This window comes from Oxyura jamaicensis, chromosome 3 (assembly GCF_011077185.1).
Source record: "Oxyura jamaicensis isolate SHBP4307 breed ruddy duck chromosome 3, BPBGC_Ojam_1.0, whole genome shotgun sequence".
NCBI classification, from domain to species: Eukaryota; Metazoa; Chordata; class Aves; order Anseriformes; family Anatidae; genus Oxyura; species Oxyura jamaicensis.
In genome coordinates this window covers 58,973,017-58,996,842 of record NC_048895.1, presented here as the reverse complement: position 1 = coordinate 58,996,842, position 23,826 = coordinate 58,973,017, and the positions used below count along the sequence as shown (strand labels likewise).

Genomic DNA, 23,826 nt, shown 5'->3' with positions numbered 1-23,826 from the left:
AGTTAAGTTACTATAGAGTACTTCTCTTCCTGACCTACACTAAAACCCAGAAGTCAGGCACGGTATCTTGGAATCTTTCAAATATAGGACAACCTGGAAGGCAGATTCTGACAACGGCAGCATAAAAAGAGACACCATTTCAGCATCTGGCTCCAGGTCTCTGTTGCAGACAAAATGACAAGTTTCCAGCTTCTTCCACGTGATGGCTTAGATGGCATCAGTGTCATGTTTATGTACTTACTACAAAGTCTATATATCGTTTCTGAAAAGCAGTGGCTTTAAATTCTATAGATGAGTTCTGTTCTGCTTCTCAACTAAATTCTAAAAGGAGACCATCACAGAGAACTACATATCATAGGATTTGACATATACTGTATCAAAGTATCATATATGACAAGGTAGTCATACAGCTTAATGATCAACGTTCACTACATTCAGTGCAATCTGAGGTAGAACGCTTCTGGATGCTCTCCCAGAACCTACTCTCTTAATGAATTCTGGTGTAGTAATACACTTAAGGAACAAAAAACCCTAACAACTGTAGGTAGTTCTGTGTGTAGGGAAGAACTCTTCTACACTCTGCTCATGTAACATTATACTGAAAATGCTCTGAGTAACAGAATTTTGGTAATCACTTTGATAACCTTTTAATAACTTTTTGTTGTTGTTGTTTTAGAAATATGCCATGAAGAGGACTGGAAAAAGCTATGTATTTTTAATTAATTTATAATTATTCACATATTAAGAGATAAGGCAGCCAATATATAGTTTTTTTCTAGCAATCTGCAGAGCATAAATAGATGCTGTCCTTAAGTTTTTTTTTCCTCTTTCAAGTTATAGCATGAAAAGTTTTGACATTAAAAAAAATTAAAAAAAATCAGAATTTCACAGCTAGGATATAATACCTTTAAAAGAAGTCCTTCTTTCCATATCTACATAACATATATTACCCTCTTGCTTTGCAAAGTTATAAACGGGTATTTTGATTGCTAGATGGAAGTGAAATTAAGTACGTAAGTAGTAACACTGAAAGAAATACATTTGAGCTTTTTTAATGACTAGAGGTGGATTAAGTGTTTTCATATCAAAAAAACTTCTGTGAATAGAAACATACATTAGCATTAGTTCCCTGAGGCACAGATAAATAATAATTGCTGCCAAGATTCACTACAGTGCAATTTCCCTGTGAAGTAAAGAAGCCAGCTCCGCATTCTGGATTTATAAAGAAATTCATAGTTGCATTTCCAATTGAAGATGATACAGAAACATTTTTATCACACATGCTGTAATGTAACAAAACAATCTAGCTTTTGTGAATTCCTAAATCCTTGTAGTCCAATATTCAACTCTTGGTTCTAATTACATGTTTTCTGGGCTAACAAGAATGGTAATGGTGTAGAGGAGAAGGAAAAAAACTTCTATCATTCATTAAGGTTCATGTTTAGGTACTGAAGAAAAAAAACAACCAAAAACATTGATCCATATAGGGACCTAGAAAGGAGGCACTGTTCACAACACCAAAAACACAGCTCATACAGGATCAGAATTTTTTTCAATTTCTGTCTAGCTTAAACTGAATTTTCACATATTCGCAATACATCTCCAAATTGCAAACCTCCAAAGTCCGCATTTACAAGTTAATTTTATATCCATCAGTTACTGTTGTTATGCACTTACAGGTGTCACCCAGAGATCTCTGGGCTGGCACATCTGCTGTCTGGAAACTCCAACACCTCTGTCTCATAAGCATAACCCCAAGCCTGATCTCAGGCCAGGTTTACTGCCTACAAGATAGGCCACTAGCATGCTTTTTCCAACATGGTACTCCCTACATGTCTGCAACAAGGTGCTGGTGTGCAAACACAATCTGTAGACCAGTAAAAAGTTTGCACAGTTTCCAGTCCTACATAGCATCAAATACATACAAGATAACACCTGCGTTCACATTTGGATTCTCACATTCCAGCCCCATCATGCAGCAGCCTGCCAACACATGTATGGCTTCATAGACTCCTGTCTCCATTTTTGGCTGACTGAGCATCTTGTCCCCAGACACTCTGACGTACTCTCTCATGCTATCAGCTGAGATGCAGCTTTTATTACACTTACTCTAACATTTAGCAAAGCATTGATGGGAGCACACAATTTAATAAAGGCTCCAGCTAAAACCAACATTTACTTTTATACAAGTATCATTTCTCACATGAGAAAGAGAGCTGCACATGTGTATACGTATATACATCCAACGCTATAAATCCAGATTACAAGTTAGTAGATACTTTAAGTTTAAACGTTAACATAATATCAGGATTTATATAAATTCTACCATTCAGTCATGGATGTTATCAAGTCATGTAGAACAAAAGCCCAGAAAACTACATAAAAGCGCTGCTCATGGGTAAATAAGCATCATTTCATATTCAAATGTATAATTCTGCAAAGTTAAATGAATGATGATTACTAAATTGAAATAAGTCAAGAGAAATTAAAACTTTCTATATGGAACTATTATTGTAGATTAAAAAAAATAACTTATTTTTAAAATTAAAGAGGCTAATTGGAAAAAAATGAAAGATTAAACTATTTCTTAAAAACAGCAAACATATTTTGAAATAGTATTTGTGATGCAAGCTGCTAGTGTCTTCACAGACAAGTAACAATAAGAGAGCATGTCAAACATGCAACTTATCAACAGGCTGATTAAGGCCAAGTACTGTACTTGCAAAGCTTAGTAAAATCGATTCTGAAGTAAGTACTTTATTTAGTCCAGGAAGTAATGTTGATGGCAATAAACAAACATAATTATTTATTTGTCTGCAATTACTTCACAATTAACATTCATCCCAGATTTCCTAACAAAAATTGGCCTATCTACTTACATTGATAATCAGTCCATCAGTTTCTTAATCCACTGCAAATTTTAAACCTCCTCCAATCAATTTTCAGTCAAACTGAACACAGGAATAAAGGCCTCAGAAATACGATGTCCTTAAAGTTTGATTAAAGCAAATGGTAGACCAGAAAATAAAACCCCAAATAAGCCTACACATTAACAGGTTAGCAAAAGCTGGCAAAACCAAACATTATCAAATGCTATAAAATCCGCATAGGAAAGAGACAAATTAAAATCATAGGAAACCATGCTTCATGTGTTGTGCTACTCAAGGAACTACGTGGTTTACCTTGTTTCTTATACCAGTTTCATAATCCGAGTGGTGCTGTTGCACCACTGTCTAAAGACACCACCACAGTAGCTGTGCAGCTCTTGAAAAGCAACATCCATCAACCATTTCATTATTCTTGCTTAACTACTCCAAGTTGTGCAGAGTGGACTACTTTAACTAAACTGTAAGTGGAAGATCAATTACTAGAAACTGTAAAGCCATCTACTGCAATGACATAGCAAACCTCTCACAAAAATCCACGGAAAAAGACAGACGTTATGTTTATTTTGTGCTTGCAAGGCAGGGCAGAAGCATTAACTGTGATTCACTGAAAAGTCATACAAAATGTTCCCACCTATAGGAGAACTGGGCAGTCTTCTAATTCATGTGCATAGGTGCAAGGCATTACCCTTTCTAGGAATGTGAAACTAAGACTGCATCCACAGAAATATTTTTACCTTGAAGAAGTAGCACACCTTCTGAGTGTCTCCCAGAGTCATTCTCACCTACAGTGCACTGCTCTGCATTGCAGCGTGGCTCTGGTCTCCAGGAACAGGATTTGTCTTGCTTAGTATCTCTTTTCCCTCTTTACAAGTCCTACCTCCTGTTGACTCCCCGCATGCTAAGGCTATTCCCTCTTGTACTACTCTTTCCTAACTGCTGTTCCACCTAGCGGCAACATATTTCTTCAGTCACCCAGTGTGATGCTACCCAAGACCAGCAGGAAACAACACTACTCAACAAACCATGCTGAGCAGCTAGAGCTTCTCTGGCAGCAGGACAATCTTATGGTAGTGGTATTGGGAAACCGCTGATTTCATGACTGTCATTGAATACAACGGGACCAATGATGCTCAAAAGATGGAGGCTGTCTTTTGAAGACTTAGGCGGACAGCTAGCTGTTTGTGGCAGTACAACAGCTGTGCCCTCACCACAGAGGTTCTGTGTTTCTGTGGTGACCTCCCCACCTCTGCATTCTATTGAGCACAAAACGCTGCAGAAGCTACAGGTCTCGCCGCCTGCCATCAGCCACTGTCGGTGAACACTGATAGCACACTCCTAACCCTTCAGTCACGGACCTTTCTCTGCTGATAGCCTACAGAGCATCACAGTCAGTTTGGCTTTGGGGAGTAAAGGTCTTGCAGGAAGGGTGTGAGGTACAGAATCCCTTTTATTCCTTGTTTCAGTGGATAGTAGTACAGAGGTACTAGCTGTGGGCAACGTACCCCACAGGGAGGAGGGAAAAGGATGCTCTGGTACATCTGTCAGCATGACATGAGTCTACAGCACACATGGTGAACAGTGTCAGGTAAGAACATAGATAGATACTCCATTGAGTGGATGCTGGAAAAACAAAGCATGAGATAAGACATCACTGTGGGAGACACTGTATGCTCTCTTTTGTTTTCGTAACACCAACCTTCCCGCTACTCTCCCCATCCAAAGGTCAGCAGATCATAGGGCAGACCCTCATGGAGCACATGGCCAGTCATGGCATAAGGTAGCTTTCCAGTGTTGGGCACAGAGGTAACTCTGTTCAAAGCTCTATTTCATCTGTTTTCCACAGAAGCTAGAGCACCAGTATGCACCCCAGTACATCCAATATCTTGCAAAAAAAACCTACAACCTTGGGAAGCTGGGGCTAGGGAGGATGGGCACAGGTAACAAATCAGTGAATTGTGTTCTTATTCAAGTCAAGAACTTACAGGAGTGCTGGCCCAGAAAGCCATTCTACAGCAAGGACAGACAGATGGAGGGAAGGAAACAAACAAAACGAAACACTGGTTTAAGTTCTGCTTTTGACCAGGTAGAGCTTCCTGACCCAGCAGCCTAGAATTTCTGATAAGGCAGACAGGCACTGCACCCACATACAAGAAATGATCCTGTACCTCTCTGGAAAGGAGATCCCATTGATTCTCACATTTGATTGCTGAAATTGAGTATCACAAGTCCTGTCAATGAAAAGAAATCTCCACACAAGACCTCAGTGGTTCATAAAGCTCTGCAAGGAAGTTTTTGAAGTTTTTATAATCATCACCGCTCTGGGACAGACATCAGACTGAATATGGACTCTTTCAACTGCGATCCTGAACTGTTTGGAAATCCATACAGCCAAAAGGCTCAGATGACCTTTCCAACATCTCCATTATATGTGGTTCAAGGGTAGAGGTTTTGGAGGACGCTGTCCAAGACCTTGATCATGGTTCTGCTTATAGTGGACTTGCCCATCCCAAACTGGTCAGTCCTGAACAGTGGGAGTTTGGGGATACAAAACTTCAGTGTCTGAAAGTCATTCTCTTAAACACTGTTACAAAATCATAGAATGCTCTGGGTTGGAAAGGACCTTAAGGACCACCCAATTCCAACGCCAGGGCCACAGGTAGGGACACCTCCCCCCAGACCAGGTTGCTCAAAGCCCCATCCAGCCTGGCCTTGAGCACTTCCAGGGATGGGACATCCACAGCTTCTCTGTCCAGTGCCTCACCATCCTCAGAGTAAAGAAGTTCTTCCTTTTACCTAATCTATCTTCTTTTAGCTTAAAACCTTTACACCTTGTCCTATCAATACACTCCCTGACAAAGAGTCCCTTTCCAGCTTTCCTATAGAAAAGGAAGCTTTCCTGTGGGTACTGTAAGGCTGGTATAAGGTCTCCCTAAAGTCTTCACTTCTCCAGGCTGACACCATAGGCTTACGCCATCTCATCTAACTACAGAAACATTGTGCAAATTCTTGTCAAGAGGCCTCAGTGTACTCTACAATGACAAAAAATGAATGCCCACTGCTGCCATCCTATAGCCTAGGCATTACATGGTTCTGCTAAACCAGATTTGTCTCCCAGAACCCAGAATCCTTGGCTAATCAGGGACCAAGCAGTTGGAATAGTAAAAACTCACATAAATTTGTTATCCCAGTCTTCTTCTTTAAACAAAAAGACATCCAGAAGAGAAAGAATAATTTATTCTAGAACAAAAAAAATAGTCCCAGATACAAAAAATAGTCCCAGATACAAGGTTACATGCTCCATTCCCTCCATACTACGTGCATCTCTTTGGCTCATAATCAACTTCAAGGCACCAGGGCCTTTAATGTAAAAAACATTAAAAAAAAAAAAAAAAAAGCCTTCCTTCCTCATGTGAGCCACACATAATGGTACAGGCAGCAGCAACACCCTACCGGTTCACTCAGAGAGTGGTGAGGCACTCAAACAGGTTGCCCAGAGAAATTGTGGATGCCCCATCCCTGGAGGTGTTTAAGGCCAGGCTGGATGGAGCCTTGACCAACCTGATCTAGTGGATGGCATCCATGCCAATGGCAGGCGGGTTGGAACTAAACGATCTCTGAATTCCCTTTCAACCCAGGCCATTTTAAGATTCTACAATTATCCATGCAAGCTATAGTATGGTATTTTATAAAGGGGTCCACTAGCAGCTCACAGTCCAGAAGGCACAAGGTTGTGGGATAGCTTTTCTTTGGATAGTTTCAAAGTACAGGCATAATGGGAATGTAAGGAACCAGACTACATCTAAACCAAATTAAAAACCCCTAAAACTTGAGGAGAGTAGTTACAGTACCCTCAGCAATAAGTACTTTCACCCAATCACCTGCATCTTTTGTGCTTCACTAATTAATGAAGACAAAGCTGAAAGCTACATAAAATCAATATGCACTCAAAAAATACTTAAAATGAAAAATAACATGCAAAACCAAATACAGATCATGTTATTGTGAACAGCAATCATAACTGCACAGTTCTGGATTATTCTGCATTCTTGTCACAAGCAAAATAGTTTAAATTCTTAATTTAAAAACCTTTTGTAATTGTCAATAATTACTGATTCAAATACTGAGAAATAAGCAAGACAAACAGACAAAAAACACTCAGAAATACACTTCCTCCCTCTTTGACGGCCTCAACTTTACTCCAAACACCTCTCCTTTCCCCTTCCAAGTCTCTAGTCCCTTTGTTTTTGCTACTGCATTATACATCGTCCCTTTCGTAAAACAATGGGTGGTGCAGGAGACTGGGATTAGCACACAGTGGTTTCTTCTTTCGGACTCTCCTGGTTTCTTACTCTTTTCAGCTGCTTTAGTGTGAGTCCTCCATAGACTGAAGTCCCCCTCAGGGGCTGTATCTTCTCCAGCATGGATTCCTCCATGGGTTGCAGTTGCTTCAGAGGCATACCTCCTCCCGTCTTTTCCTTTGTGTGCCCTCACACATCTCCTCCCATGTTTCCTTTTGTGCCTTTTCCATTATCTTCCCCTCTATCTCCATTTGTATAGTTCTGTGTCTCCTCCATGTCTTCTCAAATCCTCCCCCCGTATGTCTCCTCATGTGATTCCCTTTGCCTCCCCTCCACTCTGGTGTCTCCTGTCCCTTGCAGACATATCCTTCCTTAAGTATGTTTTTGCAGAGGTACCATGTGCTCTTCTGATTATTTCCAGGTTCAGCGTGCAGTGGGTCAATACTGTCCTTTGCAGAGCTTGCTGGAAATGTCTGTGCCCAGCACAGGGCAGTTCATCTCCTGTCACACAGGCCATCCCTGCAGCCCCCCACTATGAAACTTCTGCCACTTCTGCCAAATACAATTCTAGAGGTGAATAAACAACTTCAACCACCTCTAACAACCTTCCTAAAGCTCAGCCATAATGATCATATTGATCCAGGGAGTAAATTGTACGAATGGCCATAGGCATTAACATTAAGCATTCCTTGTCATCAATGCTTGATAAACAAGAGTAACCAAGCTTTACATGATTAATCTCTTCTGAGGAGTTACTTATAGATGCATTAATATCACTGATATATATTCATTTCTGATGGGATTCAAAGACTACACAAGTATGTTTTGTTCCATGCACCATTCACAGAATATGAACTTTGCCTGAGGAAACTATATTCCTGGAAAGTAATGAAAGTTGACTTACCGTAACAGAATCAAGTTTTTGTTTCAGCTTTTGCATTCTCATTGATGTTCTTGCAACACTAACAAAATGATCTGCTGGAGACATCACTGAACTTTTTTGCATAGGAATTTCAGAAAAACTGCTAAAAATTTGTGGTCCTCTTGGTGCAGCTGAGGTAAGTGACGAGCTGAGATCTTTTACAAGTTCAGCTTCCTGTTGTGCAACTGTAGAAATAGCCAATATTTATATGTCAGGTGAAGCCTTACATTATCATGGGAGAAAAAATTTCACCAGCCATGTCCTCAGTAAAACACCATAACAATTTGTAAATAGTGCAATGCGGAAAACCTCAAAAAGAAATGAAGTTTTCCCCATAGTCCCCTATTTCTCCCTAAAGCCTCCTGATCACAATGGCTTCCCTTCTGTTATTTGTGTTCACTAGCCTCTCACACTGAGCTGGTATTATGGTATTGATGACAGAGAGGTGTTCTCCATGAAGAAATGGGGGAGGGGGGGGCGGAAGGGGAGGAAAGATTTTCAAAGGCTAGGAAGCATATAGCTTGCCATGAGTTCAAGTCAGCTATTTTACTGTGTGTATCTCTTCAAGGCTTTTTCAAACTAGTTCAAATGAGCTTATTATACTTGAGGAAAAATTCAGAAGCTGACAGACACGTATATGGGCATAGGAGTCATTCTTAGGAGGTAGCAGACTCTTCTAGAACAGGACACTTTCATTAAAATTATGCTCATTCATTTAAACACATCATTTGACTTTTGTCATTTTTATACTGAGATCTCAAGCCAACAAAGGTTAACAAAATTCTTCATGTAACTTCTGTCCAGGATATTTATAAAAGTTCTTGTGCATGTAAAACACCTACTGTTGGAGTCTGAAAAACTGTGTCAGTGACTAAAATTAGTATTACTATATGATTAACTCTTTCAATAGTAAAGCAGTAAGACTATCTTCTGAAAGCAAACTGAATGCTTTCAACCAAAAAAGGAACAAAAAGTTACTAACAGACAATATAGAAAATACCACAACCTATGCAAAATCTTACTGTCACCAGTGACTTAGTTAAACAGTCAGATGATACAAATAACTACCAGTGTGATATCAGTGTGATCTCTAAATATATACACATTAAACTACCTTATTAGCTTTTTAAAGACTGTCTACTAAACAGTCCATTTTTTTTTCAACTGACTAATTTTCCATTGTTCTCTAGAATGCAGATATCTTACTGGGTTGAAGTTCAGTACTGAATACTGATTGTAAAGTCATTCCACTTTATTTTCCTGTAAAAGTCAACCAGTTCAATAGACAAATAACCTGAGCTGTGAGATTTGATATGAGTAATCTCATTAGTACATGCTATTTAAAAAGTAAATGTATAGAGACAGGATTAGCTTTATAAACCTATGTTCACTGCAAATATAATTCAAACAGAAATCTGTAAAAGATATGCAAAAATTAATGCATAATTCGCATTAACATTATCTACTGTCAAGATGTAACATGACATCTGAAACGATGTGCTTAACTGAAACAATGACACTGCTAAAGCTAACCACAAAAACACAAAACCAGAGAAGACTGCAAAAGGCAGTCTGGATTTTGTTTTTGCAGATCACAAATCCAAAGCTAGCATTTCTCACCAAATTCTCTTTAACATGCAAATAACATGGAGAATAAACATATCTGCCACAGATACTTTACACCCATTAATAAGACAATCTACACACTCTCATATGAATTAATTTCTGTAGAGCTCTTCAACATTACTTTTTAACATAATCAACAAAAAATTCTGAGATTTTTTTTTTAAGCTATTCAATAATTTTCAGAAAGATAGTTTTTTTTTTATGCTATTCCAATAATTTTCAGAAAGATAGTTTTTTTTTTTTAAGCTATTCAATAATTTTCAGAAAGATAGTATTTTCTGGCTTCATAATCCACCCTGATTCTGAAATGAGGATTCTAAATATTTACATGATGCTTCATATATGCCATACAGGACTGACAGAATCACACAGAACACAGTAACACATCTAAAACTGAAGCAGCAAAGACCTCTAGTTATTGCCTAGTTCAACCACCCTGTTCAGAGTAAAGTACAGGCAGGTTTTCATAGAATGGTTTGGATTGGAAGGGACCTTAAAGACCACCTAATTCCAACCCTCCTGCCATTGGCAGGGACACATCCCACCAGACCAGCTTGCCCAAAGCCCCATCCAGCCCGGTGTTGAACACCTCCAGGGATGGGGCATCCACAGCTTCTCTGGGCAACCTATTCCAGCACCTCAGAACCCTCTGAGTGTAGAATTTCTTACTTATATCTAATCTAAATCTACTACCCTTTTTTAGTTTAAAGCCATCACTCCTTGTCCTCTCACTACACTCCCTGACAAAGAGTCCCTCTCCTGCTTTCTTGTAGGGCCCTTTTGGTACCGGATGGCTAGGCTGCAAATAAGGTGTCCCTGAAGCCTCTTGGTATCTCCCAGGATATAGATACATACTGTCACCAAATACGGTTTTCTTTTTCCTTCAAAAGCACAAACACTAGCAAATCACTTTTAAAAATAAAATATTTACAAGCATATGTATGAAGAGATTTTGTACTGTACCTTTATAATCATAAATATATACAAGTATGGGTTGGTTTTGACCAAAGGCACAAAATGAAACCATGTGTTCATGTGGATGAAAGGCAACATCACGAAGTGGAGATGTGAAGGAGAGTTCAGAATATATTGCCACCTGATCTCCTACAAAAGTGAAATATGGTTATTGGTACCATGGAAACTTATTTGATACAGCTGACTAACTGCAGTATTTTGTAAGGTGCCAAAGCACTGTAAGTCTTTGTTTAGCTTTCTGAAGTAGTCAATGATTCTGAAGCTATAAACTAATTCATTTTTATACTATTAAGATAAAGAGGTTCTCATCTTAAAAAGCTTAAGCACACAGCTTAACAACTTAAATGATATATTACTGTAGTATGGCAAATGCAAGTACTTCGCATATCACTGTTTGAGGTGTTTAAAGCCTGTATTACTGCAATGTAGTGACTGCCACTGTAAATATTCTTCGAGCATTTCCCTTATTGAAAAATATTACTTGGCATAAGACTTTTTTTTTTTTTAAAAAAAAGTTTTTATGTTATTCAAGAAGTTGGAAAACAGCTACCACTGTGTAGAAACAGGAAACCTCAGAGGGTGCATCAGGTTAGCTGAGTTGTGTTTTTCTGATAAGCAAGTTCTGGAAAGGTGGTGTTCCACAGTATTTGTTTGTGCTTGCGTTTCACCAGAGATAGCTATCTTAGTTGTGGATCTCAATTATTTAATATTGACAGTGGGAGTGAAAGTTGACCAAAACACAAAGATACACAGAAGAAAGTTGACTTAAAACACTGTTGTGCATTTTGTTTTAAGATGTTCATCTGCATATTGTGGAATTGCAGCTGAGTTTAAGGTGCTCCATTCCTGCTAAATACCACACATGCAACCTCTGCCTATTTATTTCCTCTAGAAGATTAGATCTTGAAAGTCAGTAACAGCTATTTAAAGAGTATAGTTAAGGCTTCAAGATTTAAGAACATCTAACTGAAGTTTTATTTCATACCAAAAGGGTGTTTCAATAAAGCTTAAAGAACCCTTTCCTCGCAATCTTGACACACTGAGTTAAAAAACATAAAATTACCTGTCTCTGGATTCCAAACATATGCCTTCCCATCTTCACTTCCAGAAAAAAGGAACGTGCCACATGGTGTTAAGGTGCTGTGAATCTTTTCTCTGTAATTTGTGGCACCTATGTATTTCTTTGTAGCCAAACTGAAGATAAAGAATAGTTTGTAAACATAGTAGATACTTCCACATTAGTAAACCCACTTCCTGCTGAGTGTAGTGTTTACCCTTCATTTTCCCTGTTTTTTTAATTAACCTGAAATTATAGATAATTTAGTAGTACGTCTTTGTCTTTCATTACAAAAAGCATATACTCAGATCTATAGAATGAATATAGCTATATCTATTTGAGTTTTCTTGATTCTGGGATTCAAAGAAAATGGGGGAATTAGCACTATTTATTCCAAGCTCCACCAATATTTTCATTATGTTTCCTGTGTTTGATTACATCCCAGTAGTGCTTGTATTTATCCAGCAGCTCTCTTTTCAGGCTAATGTCTCACTGGCTACAAAAACAGCAGTAGAATCAACAAATTTCAAACATCAACATTAATTACTATGAATAGTTTTAATACTGTTTTACTATTTAGGTATCCATCTTTTTCCAGTGAGACGCTGCTGGTCAGCATAGTTATAATGACCTACTAATTAACTACTGTTAACAAACTATTTAACATCATGTAACAGAGAATTTGCAAAAGGGTTTAAAAAAGCATAACCCAGCTTGTAAGAGGCCATCTCAAACATGAGGTAGAGCTGGGAAAGAGGTATAGAAGTCCAAAGTGGAGACTAATATATGAGTAATACTGTGATGCAGATTTTGAGGCAAGAACAGCAGTAGACTATGACAGCCCTCAAAGAATGAGGACATTAATATTTAAAACCTGTTACTGTAGAGACAATGGTCATATGCTGGGAAAAGCGTAATGCAATTAATATGACCAGATGGTAGAATTACTTTTAACAGTATTCTGGATAAATACACCTGAGATACAATTCTATTTGACAAGAAGGGGAAAAGTATACTATAATGACCACAGTGCAAGACCCATATTTGCCCAAACAAGAGGTTCGGGTGTGTGAACAGAAAGACAATCTCTCTGAGATGTCATGTGGAATAGCTCTGCAAAATGTGAAATTAACCTGCAGAAGAAACCCCAAGGTCTAAACCAAAACCCTGATCACATACCTGAGTGACAGGACAGTAACATAATCCAATAAGATCAAAAAAAAAAGTTTAAAGAGGACAGTTCAGAAAAACTATCTGTCAAAGTGAATTGTGTTGATCTGTGACCTCCACCCCCTCTTTTCTCATACTGGGAATGAACAGTTAATGATGACGTGTAAAATTATCACTACTGGGTATCTGACCCTGTGGTTTATTGATAGACTTAAGCCAATGTAACTTTGGGTTGTGGTCAAAGCGGCAGTCCTGCTGCTACTCTCTCCACCCTTATTTTCCCAGGCTCTCCCTCACTTCTCTAGTGTTTTGGCAGCTATCAGATGAGTTAGATCACATAGTTGATTAAAATGAAAATTAATCATTTGTTTTTTTGTAGGCTGATTTTTAGTCGGATCAGTTCATTGATCTGACTTAGCCTGCATCCAAAGATCTGTAGAGCTGATACAGAGAAAATGCCAGGAATACACAGCCAAAGGTGTGGGAGACGGGGAGATGCTGTATCCTACTGATAAATTGACTTCAAATAATCATGCAATTGCATACCATGTTAACCCTTTCTAAGGGATTTAATATGCACATCCAATTTTCTTTCTTAAACTACAACTCTCTGCACTTTTCTGGAATGGTATTGATAGGAGATCATCACCAGCTTTAAATAAACTCTACAAGTTACCTCGGTTAATCTACTGATTTCATGCTTTCGTTACATGGATAGTTTAGCCTTCTAGCATGGTCAATATAATTTGTAACTGTAAATGATAAACTAAGAGAAACACTTTAAAACTGGAAAGTCTACAGCTAGCTCAAACACTCAATCCATTATTATTAAAGAGTGAGATTTCCAGGGGGTGGGGAGGGTACTTCCCTCAGGTAATCTCACGTAGAACACCAGAGACCTTTGATTTTCTGCATGGTGAGGGTCACCCTTTGGCTGCTTTCATGGAAAGGGAGCCCATTAAATTAAAGATGGAATAAATCATTTACAAAGAGCATTCATATCTGTAATGCGACTTTCTAGAAGAGAATGTTCAGGTGCATCTTATCAATATGTGCAACTGAAGAGAGTGAGACTCTTCTCAGTTTTGCATAGTTAAAGGATAAGAAGCAATGGGAGCCAACTGAAATACAGGATACTCCAAATAAACCTATGAAGAAGCTTCTTTTACTTTGAGGGTGAACAAACAATAGACCATATTGCTCACAGAAGTTGTGGAGTCTTCATCCTTGGAGACATTCAACTGGACAAAGCTCTGAGCAATCTACTCTCGCCATTTGATTAGAGGGGGAAGGACAAGACGCTCTCCAGAGGTTGCATTCAACCACAACAACTTGAGTGATTCTGTCAACCCCTTGTTTTCTACTGTAATTCATTATATTAAAGCATGATGTTCACAACTAGTAAAAGTAAGAAAATAAAAAATTGGGTAAAAATATTTTACCACTTGCTCAATATAACCATTATGTACATCATTGAATTATTCTGTACATATGATGATGATCTCCATTCCATTTTTATCATGGAAACACTCTTCCACAGTCCTTCTAATGTAAAACTAAAGCACAAATATATTAATGTTATAATTTCAAAGTATATATTAATGTTATAATTTCAAAGTTATTCTCAGGCCTAGATTTCATTTTTAAAAGTGAATGTAATCTTTAGGAGATTAGGGTGTTTTCTTTCATGCTGCCTTCAGCTCCCAAGTAATCCAGTAATTTTTAAATATTCTGTTCTAAAAGCTTACCCAACATCACACAAAAGGTATGCAACACAACAGTGTTTTGAAACCATTTCCTAACCCTAATATTGCTATCCTTAATTATTAGGACATCTATTCTTCTTCACAGCTATAATATATTTAGTAGCTTTATGGCACCTTATTTCCCTGCTAAATAAGTTTTAAAAACAAAGGGAAATATGCACTAATACCAAAAACTACTTACATTCTGAGATCCATAACTCTCAGGGTACTGTCTTTGGCATGTATTAATAAACGCCTTCCATTTGGATGCACCTCCAAATGATTTATTGGAGTTCCTCTAATATCATTTTCTTTTATTTCCTACAGAAAAAAGATGTTTTAAAACTCATGTTTGTAAACATTATTATTCATTTTTCTCTTGCATTACTCTTTTCGTGCTTTCTTCACTCTATTCAAGTACTGAAAATGTCTGTTCCTAGATTAAGGCACTGTATCCCAAGCAATCAGCTTTTCACAACCAAAAAAAAAAGATTCTATTGTGACTAAACTTCTGAAACACAGCTGATGACAGAAATGCTGATTGAACACTACACCTCAAAAGTATGAACAAAGTTGTTTTATAAAACCTGTGGTCTATTTTATTGTTGCCTCTAGAGTAAGTTCAATGAATTAGCATCTATCTGTTAATAACATTATTAAACCTCAAGCGTTTTCATGTTTTATACATATAAAAATAAAAATGGAAAGTAATTCAGAAGAGCTAAGTCAATGAAACATAGTATGTTCTATCAGCTGCTTCGTACTGTTAACAAGTTGTTTAAAGAAAATATACCTTTCCAGTTAAAAAAAAGTTAATGTATCAAAAAAATGAATTCAAATCAAATGACTGGATTTGGGCAGTTCACATAAATATTACATTGCTAGTTTAAGATATCTGTATACCTTATTAATTCTCCATTGTTGAAATAGGTGTTGAGAACTTCCTTTCACAGATGTATCCCAAACTATTATCAGTCCTGAACTATCTCCCGAGAACATGTGGAGCCCTGTTAAATAAAGGCTTCATATAAGAATACCATGCAAAAGAACAAATAAGGAAGAGGATTTATGAACAATAAACAACTTTTTCTATTATTTTTGTGAATAGGCAAACGCCAATGGTTCCCTCTCTTTTGCTATTATATACTCAGTGCAAATACATTGACATAGTATAATGGTGGACTTGGCAGTGGTAGGTTAAAGGTTAAACTAGATCATCTTAGAGGCCTTTTCCATCCTAAAGGATTCCATGATTCTTCTCAAACTTGCATGCTGAAAGCTGAAACCACAAATATGCATTTAGCAAATAAGTCAGACACAAGGATACTGAAAATGTTATTAAATGTATTCATTTTCTACTCATATTCCAGGGAGCCATCAAAAAGAACATTTATAGCTTAATGATCATCTACTGCTTACCTGTACATTCTCTGGATACGCCTTGAACTAATTCCAGTAGTTGTTCTTAAGCACAATTTTTATTTATTTATTTTTACAAAAATGTATCTTTCCTCTTCTTAGTACCTACTCCCATGAACATCTCCAAAAATAAAACACCACTACTAATGATGTCACTAATACCAGAAGTCAAATGCTTTCAAGTATCTTATTCATTCATCTATCTTCAACTCTTCCCATCATCCAGTAGTACGTCAGTACATCTCTCACACCCACTTTCAGCTATTAATCTACCCATTAACTTTCCTCCCATCTCTGTCCTTTTCTCTCACTTTTCAGCATTAGCAGAGACAGCGGAAAAGTTCATCACCTTCCCACTTCTTCAGTGTAGCATTAAAATTCTCACAATCAAATTATTGCTACCTTATTTTCCCCTATCTTTGTATTTAGTTGACAGCTTTGAACAATATAGAGGAGCTGTCTTCACTACTGTTCTGATCATGAAATCTTCTGAAGTGCTAGGATAGTTCTCTAGAAACTGGTTTCAAATACCTACTTCTGCTTTTAAATTACTGCATATTTCTTCCACTTACTTCTTTATCCCAACTTATTTTTTTCAAACTTACCTCACTACATTAGCTATTAGGCTTTCCACCTGCATCCTGATGCATTTGCATCCTCTGAATAGCAGCTTCTGTGCTCTATTTTCTGCTAATTTTTGCTGCAATGCATACAAAACATTAGCTAACAATAGCTAGCTACAGGAACAAAGCAAACTAAACTACTATAAAAATTTGCCCAGTCATGATTGCTAGATCACTGTGTATTTGTTTGTTTGTCTTTTCTATGCTTACCTTTCCTGATTACTCTCCAATGGTATCAGGGACTACACATCCCTTTGTGTGTGCCCAAAATAGTACCAAATAATGCACAGTACTGATATATTAATTGCTAACACATCTAAAATGATTCTATTATAGCATTTCATATTGCTGCTATGAAACGAAGCGCAAGTAACACTCAAACTGATCTTTGATTGAAACGAGTAATGTTTGAGGAAGTAATACTATGTATATACCTTCTGCATCAAAACAAAGCGTGTTGATGAAACTTTTGTGACCATCAAGCTCCTGTAGCAGTTGCCCATGGATTTCTTTCACATTTGCATTCCAGATTCTGATCACAGAGTCATAACATCCTGTCACCACCAAAGAGTCAGCAACTGGGTGGTACTTTGCAGTGTAAACAAATGAAGGATGAGGGAAAACTCTCACTGCAGATGCAGCCTGTGTTTCAATTTTCCACATTCTAAAAGGAAAGGATATCTACTGAATAAAGCAATCACAGACACGTATAATTAACGTATTTTGTGTTAGTGGTTCTAAAGGCAAACGCTTGCAAATACTTAACAGCATTTGTTTATCTTACTAATTTGTTCCACCTATATTTAATCCTTCAATATCATTTTCTCAAACAAGGTATGTTTATTACCTCACAAAGTACTCCGTCTACCAGGTAACTACATACTCATTTAATGGATATTTTGCACATTTTTGAATACATAAAGCAATGCATAGAATGGTTTGGTTTCTTTTTCTTTCAGGAATTATAAACATATTATTTTAGATGTTCTAGCATTAATGGGAAAAAAGTAGAATGACAAAAAAAAGCAACCAAAAAAAAAAAAAAAAAACATTCAGGACCACAAAATATAACTAGAACTCTAGAAAATTTTAAAAAAAACAACAATTACCTACCACACCATGATGATCATGATTCTCAAGGACATTTTCTTCACATAAACTCAGTTTTTAGTATGGCTTTATTTCCTATCCTTCACCACCCACAGCTGTAAGATCAAATCTTTCTTAGGATTTTTTTTTTGTGTGTGCACCTATATTAAGTCTTCTCCCAAGATGAGGTTAAAGAATGGAATATAGTACCTTGACCATAAAATACAGGTGGGTAGCATCTTCAGAAAGCACAGTTACAACAGTATTTAATTGTTTGACTGCTATCCCTGTCCTTTCAGGTTTTGTTTCTGGTGGCTGCTGAAGAATTCTAAGCTTACTCTGAGGTAAGTCCATTACAAAATTACAATCTTTAAGAGTACACCGTTTAACTTGCAACTTACCTTGCAAAGGTCACAAACCTATCTTTTAGAATGGCTTTACTCTAACAACAGAAAAGTTTATTTATTGCTCAGAAATAATGAGAGACTAAAGCCTGGGTATCCTCAGGAGCAGCACTGCCAATATGAAACACTATATAAAGAAGGATTCACCTAAGTTTTCAAACTTCCCTTTAAGGTGCCTTAGAACTCGGTCTGAGAGATGATCCAGGCAATAAATGGATATGACTTTACAATAACAGGGTATCTTTTGGTCCTCATCCTTTAATTCTACCATGTTTCTCAGGCCAAAAGTTCCCAACATGAAAGTAAAAAAGAAGAAACTCCTTTCCTAAACTGAGGCACTTTTAAGGAGCCTACAGCAACGGACAATAAATACAGGAAATAACTCATACAGTGACTATGTGTAGTACACAGAAAAGGAGGCAGATTACTAGTTTCATCATGCTGCCACAAATTCAAGAATTGAGGAACAGCTGGACTGTTTAAATATAAATGACTGAAATCGATATTTACTTTAATATCAAAAATTCTTTAATCTGCATCCAAACAAACAAAAAAAAGGAAAGAAAAAGATGGAACAAGTACTCAAATTATTCTCTTTATTCCTACATGGAAAAGGGGCAAGTGGGTGGGTTGGGAGGGGGCAAAAAGGCTCCACATATACAATGCATTGTTTAACAATTCTTCTGGCATTTTAATTATGCAACTCCCTGTAGCATTACCAAGTTGCACAACAGAGACAACAGATAGGAATCTGAAGAGCTTAAAAACCCAAAAAAAGGTCTATGAAAACCTATGAAGTTGCTTGTAGTAAAATTCTGCAGTGTCATAGCCACATTTTCAAGTTTTTTCTGTAGTTTTGAGAGTTTTGCTTTGAAACCTCAAACATACTACAATTTTAACGTTAACACTGCATTGAAGCACACTTTTTAATTGTTGAGGAAAATGTTTTCACCTTCAGACTTAGAAATAATATCAAATTATAATTATAGTAATTAAAATTGAAGTATTAAACTATATCTCCAAAAACTCAAAAGTTTATAAGTGCAACATGGCAAATGTAAATTTCCTGCCTCAAATTCAAATTTTCAAGCTTAATACTGCATTCTGAATATGACAATTCTCTAATAGAGTACTCCAATTATCTCAGTGCTTTCTTGAAATATAATGCCTTTTTTTTTTCCTGCTGTACATTTAGATACTACATTTTTTTGCAAAAGCTTTGCTCTCAAATTTATATACACAAAATTGCACCGCTCTCTCTCACATTTCTGAAGCTGTCTGCCAGAACATTTCTATCACACGTACCTGACAGTACCATCAGAGGATGCAGTAAGAAGGTATTGATTGTCCTTTGACCAACAAAGATCATACACAATGTTAAGGTGACCATAAAATTCTCTCAGGAACTGTCCAGAAGGAATTTCATACACTAATGGAAGTTCAAATAGGGAAATAAAATTTTTGTAAGTGTTTACAATCCATTATACACAGTTACTAATGCAAAGTTTAGTGTAGTCTCATGCTGAGTTTTTGCTAGCATCAGTCCATTCATTCTCTTTACCTTCTCATTTTTAGAAAACAGTATCAAATAGTTGTTAGGTATACATGGACAGCAAGCATATACTTCCATCTAGTGGCTTATGGATGTCACAAATGCCTTAATGCTTAAGAGATTGGTCCGGCCAGGTTTAAATTATTAGAACCACATTAGGATTATTATTATTATTTTAATTTCTGAAACTGTGATTGCAGATGACCAACATTAGATAAATATTAAGATAGAGATCATTTTCTGCAGATGTACAATAAAGGAATCTAGACTTACAGTTCCTGGCACTTAAACATTTACTTTGTACAATTAAAATACTACTCTCTGTAAATCTAAAAATTCTTATGCAGAGCAATACTACGCAGTTGATGCTTGTGAACAAGCAGCCCTAAGTGAGTAATAAGGAATATTTGTAGTTCCAGCTGAACTGGACTATGGAAGACCGCAGCCTCCAGTCTGGAGATGACAATTTTCCAGATGTGATGATAGATGAGAGGAAAAAAAAAAACAGGAGGTGAGGGTTCAAAAAGTTATTTCACTTAAAACCTTAGATAACATGTTCTTTATGTAAACTGATATAGTACTTCCATTAGGATTCTATGCAGAGATACTGTTATTTCATGTCATTGACTTATATATATATTACCATGTATGAAAAGCCAGTTCCAGCCCTATTAGCTCAGACAGATAATTACCTCAAGTCTTCAATGAATAGAAAATTTACAAGATACACTATAAAACAAAACCACTTAAAAAAATTTAAAAGGCACTTTTTCCTTTAATGCCAAACTAATTCGATTATAGGGAAAAAAATTAACTTACAAGCAATGGGGTATCCATTCCTTCCAGCACATGCTGCTGCCAGGGTTTTCCCATCATGCGAGAAACGAATACAGAAACAGCCCATATCTCCACCTCGCAGTGAAAACAGATGTTTGTTCGGTATGCGACAAGCCTAGCTTTTCAGGCAAGAAGTGGGATTACAGAGTTATAAATATCAACTAATCAATGCTTAAAAAAAAAAAAAAAAAACTCAACTATGTCATGCATAAGTCTTCAAAAGCTATTAATATCCAAAGTGAATTTAAAAGAAAAATGCAACCTTACAAAGAGACACAGTTTTGCAGCATAACTTAGATCAAGTTTACTTTGTGTGTTCATTTCTGCACATTATAACAGACACATAAAAAGTCCTTAAAACCCAAGAAAATCTAAAATTAACATTTCCTTCATTTTAAAATATGCTTAATCATGACTATCCTCAGTAATATAAGCTATGAAATTAGTAAGTCAAACTTGTTTAAGGAGTCTAAGCACAGCTTACACTAACTTAACAGTTATGGCATGAACTCGTAAGAGTAACTACAGGAACTCAAAAGTAACTACCAAATCACCCTCATCATTCCTCATCTGTATTTCAATTTTCCATTTTTTATTTTTATTTTTTCAGAGCCTAACTGGAGATGAAATTTCAAAAAATTATACAGGTAGTATAGCATCTCTTTCTCTCTTAAAATATTTCCTCAATTTTATCTATGGGCTTTTCCTCCAGAACTAAATTGAAAATTTAAGGGAAATTAAAATATCTAGAGAAGTTATATGAATATTTAACCTAAACTTGATTTTTAAGAGTAACAAATGTGTATGGACAGATTCCTAAGCATTTCAAACATACAAATAGATCTGGTTATTAAATAATTATATATTCACTCTTCACTTGAGAATAAAGGTGAACACATTTTTTAGAAACTAAACATGTGTTTTTATGCTTTTTAACCTCTCTAAAATAAATCATTACAATGTTTAATCTATTAATTTCAGCTTAGCACAAACTTCTTAGAGTTCACGAAGCTGCAATTCACATACAATTTATTTTGTAAGTAATTCATAATTATACGAAGCATTTTTAAAAATAACATCACCTATCAATCTATATCTCTGGAGACAGATACAAATATACTGTGATTCTTTAAAAGGCAATTTAGCTTTAAAGAGAAAAGAGTCATTTTAATGTATATAAAGGAAATAGTAATTTGGAATGATTATTATTTCTTTTAAAAGAAATATCTGCTTTAATATTCTTTGGAACAAAGACACGCAACATCATGATAATCTTACTGAAACTCTTTCACAAGACACCACATCATAAAAGAGATGATCACTGCTAATAAGGATTCTTCATTATGTATATGGACTGGTCTAAGAATAAAAGAGCTACCTTGTTTGGTTTTGGATGTCAAGCAAATATTCTTAGAATTATATTTCACTTGGTTTTGAATACACACTTATTTGCAGAATTGCAATTTTTCTGCAATTAACATTAACATAAATATGCGTTTTATGTATCCTGCTATTTGTAGTAAGAAAATTTGCATTGTAAAACAGACTTGACTATTCTTTACTATTATAATTAGCAAACATTATTGGGAAATAAAATGAAGTTCGGGTATATTTAAGTGTTCTCTTTGAAAGGACTTGTACAATTGAGCTGAAATCTAGAAACTGTCTTACTTCCACTACCTGAATAGCCCTACTTTTTCAGATCCTTGAAAATTCTGGAGATTAAGAACACTTGACTGTTCTAGGAAAAAAATGATTATATCAACCGTATTTGGTTAGATGCTATGCCTCCGCTACTATTTCTAAGAGTTCCTTGTGTTTTGTATTTTGTTTAGTAGTTTTCTTGTTATTGTTTTAATGTTTCAATGAATGACTTGCTTCATAACACATCATAAAAATAAAGCTATTAAAAGGTAGTAGAGCTTTAAACTATTTTTCTTCAGAAAGCAAAGAAAAATACTTCACCTGTCCAGGCAATCTTGTCCATTTAAGTTGCTCCTTTTTCTCCTCTGGAGAAGTGATTTCACATGTTTTTTTTGATCCCTCCCTCTGGAGCTCACACAGTGTTGCACTACTTTGTTCCTGCTGAACAGCCACCATAGAACGGAAAGAAGGAGCAACCTTAAGGCAAACAAATTAATTATCAGGAAAAATGTTTTAAAATGAACAGTGTGATATCGGAACAGATTAAAAAGTACTTTTAACTTTAAATGCATTATATTTTTACATCTGAAACATTAAGAGACTGGAAGAAGCCTCATACATGAACATCGAATAGCAAAAATTTAAAGCAATTCAGGGTTAAGTGACTTACTGTCCCTCTCACTTACAGAATTTACACACCTGCATAAGCCCCATGACTTAAAATAGTGTTTCTCCTAATGAGAAGGAATACCTGTTTTCCAGAACATGCCCTGAAAGTTTTCTGACTGTCAATGGCAGAATATGCCAAGTTGCACATGTGACAGAATGTCTATTTTTTAAAGATAGCTGTGAAGTGCTGAGTTTGGAACATGAATCTTAAGATGCAAAGTTCTTACTATAATTAGTTACGTACTAACCATTTTATATCCTACATATAAGTACAGCTTTTATATGCATGCATACTGATACATCATACATACACTCCAGTTAGTTACTAACTCCTACACAAGTTTGTGTATCGGTAAATATATTTAATTTAACTCACATGATCTGGAAGTTTTATGCCTCTTATGGTTACATATAAAGTTGATGGGTAACGATTTCTAGGACATCTTGCCCACCAGTCATAAACCTCAACAACATTTGAATGTGACCTGGTCTTTGGAGGTGGGTAATACAATTGCAGACGGAGTTTTCCGTCAACGTTTAGAATTCCATTTGCACCAACAAGCTGGGAGAGCAATTAGAAAGAGAAGAAGTGTTACATTAACACAAAATTAATAGAAGTCTTAGATTATTTCTAATATCGTAAACAACTACAGAATAAACCCTAAAATCCACTTCCCATCAGGGAAGTTTATTCCTAAAAGCTGTAATGAAATAAGCATGTATTAAATAACCCCTTCATCAAATCACTAAGATTAAAGCTTAGATGGCAGTCTAGTTCTTAAATATACTTCACGTGCACAGTGACAATATCCAGTAGGTGAGATGCCCTCTGCAGTCCCACTGACCTTTTTTTTTAAAAAAAAAAAAAAAATCACAAACACCACCACTTGCTAGAATCACCCAAATCT

General features: G+C 36.3%; 1 protein-coding gene across 4 annotated transcripts in view; it reads right to left on the bottom strand.

The window, feature by feature from the left end:
- AHI1 (Abelson helper integration site 1) overlaps nt 1-23,826 on the bottom strand; it is a 91,928-nt gene that overhangs the window by 52,220 nt on the left and 15,882 nt on the right. For 3 of the 4 annotated variants that reach the window (XM_035321598.1, XM_035321599.1, XM_035321601.1), the window contains 10 exons: nt 23,295-23,480; nt 22,571-22,726; nt 20,588-20,720; nt 19,522-19,645; nt 17,158-17,387; nt 15,585-15,688; nt 14,884-15,002; nt 11,773-11,903; nt 10,698-10,838; nt 8,091-8,293 (listed from right to left, as the gene is read on the bottom strand). In XM_035321598.1, the coding sequence (XP_035177489.1) occupies nt 8,091-8,293; nt 10,698-10,838; nt 11,773-11,903; nt 14,884-15,002; nt 15,585-15,688; nt 17,158-17,387; nt 19,522-19,645; nt 20,588-20,720; nt 22,571-22,726; nt 23,295-23,480 (1,527 nt within the window). The remainder of the gene's footprint in view (nt 1-8,090; nt 8,294-10,697; nt 10,839-11,772; nt 11,904-14,883; nt 15,003-15,584; nt 15,689-17,157; nt 17,388-19,521; nt 19,646-20,587; nt 20,721-22,570; nt 22,727-23,294; nt 23,481-23,826) is intronic. The other variant, XM_035321600.1, reaches the window with a different exon arrangement.